The 4,700-nt window shown below is 34.3% G+C and overlaps 1 protein-coding gene across 1 annotated transcript; it reads right to left on the bottom strand.

The window, feature by feature from the left end:
• Positions 1–1,618: 1,618 nt before the first annotated feature.
• LOC130941921 (dehydration-responsive element-binding protein 2C-like) lies at positions 1,619–3,987 on the bottom strand. The gene is made up of 2 exons (XM_057870561.1): positions 3,778–3,987; positions 1,619–3,412 (listed from the first exon to the last, which is right to left on the bottom strand). Exon 2 carries the CDS (start codon positions 3,312–3,314, stop codon positions 2,091–2,093), a length of 1,224 nt encoding a protein of 407 aa, XP_057726544.1. The 5' UTR covers positions 3,315–3,412; positions 3,778–3,987; the 3' UTR covers positions 1,619–2,090.
• Positions 3,988–4,700: the final 713 nt, after the last annotated feature.

Here is a 4,700-nt window from a genome sequence, read left to right as displayed (position 1 = left end):
TTATTAAAATTTCAAAAAAAATTTCACTATAAACCACCAACGTGTTAGACTATTTTAAAATTTAACTCTTTCGAAATCTAATTTAGTAACATCTATATATTTTGTTGAAAAGTGCGTTAGATTTAAATCCTAAATATGAGTAGAAAGGGATTATATGAAATATATGGATGACGGCGCATGTGTTAGTGTGACTGAACGCATAAGTTGATCCAAATAAAAAACCTGAAAAAGTGCCAGTCCCAACAAAAAAATAAAAGTTGAAAAAAAATGCCAGTCCCAACAAAAGTAAAATGTCATATCTTTAAATAGAGTTCAAATTTATGATAAATTTGTCCTTGACCTATCGAGTTAAAAAATACTGTAGAAAAAAAAAAGAAAATAACAACTTCTATATTACCAAAAGGAAAAAACGAAAGAAAATAACAACTTCACTCCCCGAAAGTTAAATAAAAGAAGATAATCTAATTCGAAAAAAGATAATAACCTAACGTATATTAAGATTTCGGAAACAAATAATGAAATCATTTTTTGTGCAAGTTTTAAACCTTTCAACCTGAAGTTATTGAGAATGTTCTTTGTTTCTAATTTTATTAGTTCTGATTTTATTATTGGTTTCACATTGGTTTTAAAATAACAATCATGACTTTTGGAAAATGCTAGAGAATAATATTTTTATTGAAAAAAAAAAGAATTAATTGACGATGGTTCAAAGGCAAAATACTTACAACAAAAAATATTAATCACTTTCCATTTGTATAACCTTTTTGGGACCATAGTGAAAAATATTACATGCAAATCGAACATCAATTAAATTAGGGCGAAATAGGTATTTTACATAATTTTAATTTTAAATCCGTTAAATATCAGAGCTTAGGCATAAGGTACCCTAATACGATGCTTTTACATAAATTAGGATCCACAAATGTTAAATAAAAAGATATTGTGAGATAGAATGTGGCATTAGTATGCTTTAGAGGACTAAAGATAGGAAATGTATAACTATTAATTCATCTCAAGGAAAAACAGAATTTCTTTTTCTTAAATGTTATTTTCTAACTCTCAACTCGAACAAAAAATAGGAAATGTATAAATCATGAGCATTGGCTAAATAAATTATGTGAAAGTAACACCCCAAAACAAAATATACAAGCCTTGCTACTTCACACTTTAACCTCCCTTCCAATTATCTTTTTATGTAAGAAACTGATCTGTTGCTCCCAAGTTAATTTGAAAACTAGATTATAATATCTAATTTGCATATTCTGTGTCATAAACACTGTTACTGACTACATTGTATGCTACGAAGTAAGTATAATTATTAATGGTTAAACCATCAGACGTACAATGCCTTGTATTCTTTTCTTTTCCTTTTTTTTTTAACTTTTTGGAAACTAAGTTTTGGAGTACCAATGTAATATCGGTTGATAACTTCTTCACACCCGCTCCAATGCACCTCCTATTCCTAAAGCTAGAATTATATACTTTGAGCATGTATCATATACCATTTAACCTGGATTAACAACTATCTCATTTATGAATTTATTTGAAGAGGATTAAAATCACCAATTTCTATCAGAACACAGAAAAATATATACATTGAAAACATAATAACAGCTGCATAAGGCAAAAACTTTATAGTTCTATTACTTGTTCGATATCTTATATACACGAAGTAACCAGTAAGTTATACACTAGGATATTTACTAGTTCCCTACACTTTTCTGTAAAAGATCAAAGCACAAAATGGAGCATTCTTGGTCAGCAGATGACCAACTAGATGCATCCCTACTCCTCAGCTTCATCCATGAAGATCGATTCCAAAAACCCAAACAAAAAGGACTAAGAAAAAATTAACAAATGCCATCAGCTAAATTCTCCATTCTTAAAATACCAGAGAATTAGCCTACAAAAACAAAAGCAAACAAGTGACCATAGAGAGAAGACATATATCCTAGTTCTCTTTTATGTAAAGCTACGTAACTAGCAAACCCATCGATGCTGATGGAGCTAGTCGAGGAAGCGGCGCGTTGCGCAGACCGTGAGGAAATCCTACATCCTTAACAAAACTCTGAACGCATCCTTTTCTCTAATCATCCTTCAACGTTTGCATTATTCCCTTTTGGATCATTGTTCAGGCATTTCAAATCGATAAAACGATGTTCTTGCTCCCCGCCGTTGTTGCAGTTCTCCGGTTCTTCGGCTCTTAGGAAATCCAATCCATAATCAGCATCTGATGGAATTTGTTCCATATGGGGCAAACTTCCTAAGAACTTGGCATCCGGATTCTCCAATTGATACAAATAGCTGGAAGGGATGTCAGCCTGATGACTGCTGTCATCAGGGAAATTCATTTGACTAAAATCCAGACCTTTATCCATTTGACCAAAATCCAAGGCTTGCATCAATGAAGAGTCCTCAATTGGATTTTTGTCTATATCCCCCAAAAGCTCGTCCACCTGAAATAGCTCATCCACGGAGAAGTTCTTCAAGTAATCACCACCTTCAAAGTCAAAATTATCAATCCAGGACAAGTCCATCTGATCTTTATTTACATCACCCATGGTAACTTGTCCCTCATCACGAGGTAAATTCTGGATTTCAACTCCACCAGGATCCGTGAGAACTTCAGGCTCCTCCAGTAGCTCTTGCTTCACCTTGCTAGTAGGGGAAGCAACAGAATCATAAGCCTTATGACAGGCAGCAACAGTACCATTCACCTTGCCAACTTGCACTTGCTCCTTTACATCCTCAAAGGCACAAACCTCCGAATGATTTGATACAGTAGTCGTGTCGGAAGCAGCAGGAGTTGCAGCCGAAGAACTAGAACAGGAAGTAGTTGTAGCCGTTGAAGAATCCTTCGTCGATTCGTTGATAGAACTATAATCCGTTATGTGTGGAAAGTTTAGCCTTGCACTAGAACCATACATGGCCCTAGCAGCTTCATCATAAGCTAAGGCAGCTTCTTCGGCAGTGGAGAAAGTACCCAACCAAAGCCTACTCCCTCTGTTTGGCTCCCTAATCTCGCCAACCCATTTTCCCCATGTCCTCTGCCTAACACCCCTATAGTTACACTGTGAATTTTGGGGTCCTCCTTTCCCTTTCATGCACCCTTTCTTCGAACCCTTCGCCGGAGCCTTTCGAGTAGGCTTACCTTCCTCTTTACCAGACTGGAGATTCTCATTGTATTTCTTCCACTTTTGCAGTGTCTCAGCCACAGACCTAGACCCGTCTCTTCTACTCCTACTCTTCCTCTTTCTAGAAGAGTCCAAGGGTACTAGACTGATATTATTAGAACCTTGATCATAAGTCCCCATTTCAAATCAATCACCTTCAGAGTTCTTAGTTCCAATAGTTATGCAAAGCTCAAACGATTCAACAATGTTCCAACGCTAAGTAACCGATTATCTCCAATCTGCCGTTAGAAAAAGCAAGAACCCAGTTAAGAACACTTAAAAAAAGCACACAATACGAAAGAAAATAAAAAGCACAAACCGCAAAGCAACAAAAGCAAAATTATATTTTGCAACGCACTCTTAATTTAACCATTAATAGATAAACCCTAAACCCCGGGAATCAAATTTCCTTCGTCCCCAAGTAATAAACAATAACGACAATACTTGATGACCAAGCAAATAATCACACAAAAAAGAAAAAATAATAACAATAAATAAATACGACAGTGTTAAAAACTCAAGAATCTTCCAGAACACAAGAAAGGATAAAAATCACATGGATTACAAAACCGCGAAAGAAAGATATGAAACCAATGCAACTAACCTGCTTAGATCTGACGAAGCTGAATCCTGGGAATAGAAACTAGGGATTTCACTTCTTTTTCTTCTTTTACTTTATAATTTTTTTTCTTCTTTACTTCGCTTCTGTTCTTTGTTATCAAAACGCCTCGTCGTTTTTGGGTTTATCTTCTTGTCAATAATTATGAGTGTGTAGCGAGAGAGAGAGTATGTTTGAGTTTAGCTAATACAGGATTCAAAAAAAATCTCTGGGCTTGAAAGCTGTGACCTTTATTTATAGCCTTCTCTAGATATTTCTGATCTTTTCTCTCTTTTTTAATTGCACACGCGTATCAGTGACGTGGCACCTTCTCAGTCGCGCAATATGCTTCGGACTCCCGAACCTTGTGGCACGTGTCGCTCGAACCTTCCCGAGCCACTAAAATGCACTGCGTCGCTTTCCTCTCTCTCAAGTTTTCTGTTATAAGTAGTGGTTTATTTCACACTTTCCTCTTTTTTCTTTCTTTTTTTTTCCAGTGCCCCTTCTTTTTTAATGATATTTCGCTTTTGCCATTGCGTGCTCTTTGATAAATATCTAATCTTTTTTTTTTTTGGTTGTAGATAAATATCTAATCTAATGTAATCTAATCTTTTTTTTTTGTTTTATTAAATTTAGATAATTGGCCATGCAACCAAACTTTTATTTTATTAATATCTGAATGTGGGCCTTGTTTTCATCATTGGGCCTATTAGCCCAATTTTAAGAAAGAAAATAATAATTATCACTGCAGTAAGTTTGCTCGGGTAGAATTTTTAATATAATACTTATAAAAATTCAAATTATATGAGATATTATAAATATGTAAACAAAAAAATTATGAACTATTTATTATTTTATAAATTTTAATATAGAAATAATTAAATTATAGTGTAAAATTGCAGAAAAATTAAACTCAAATACTAAATATT

Source organism: Arachis stenosperma, chromosome 7 (assembly GCF_014773155.1).
Source record: "Arachis stenosperma cultivar V10309 chromosome 7, arast.V10309.gnm1.PFL2, whole genome shotgun sequence".
Lineage (NCBI taxonomy): Eukaryota > Viridiplantae > Streptophyta > Magnoliopsida > Fabales > Fabaceae > Arachis > Arachis stenosperma.
The sequence above is the reverse complement of the archived record's forward strand: the minus strand, read 5'-3'. Positions and strand labels throughout refer to the sequence as shown.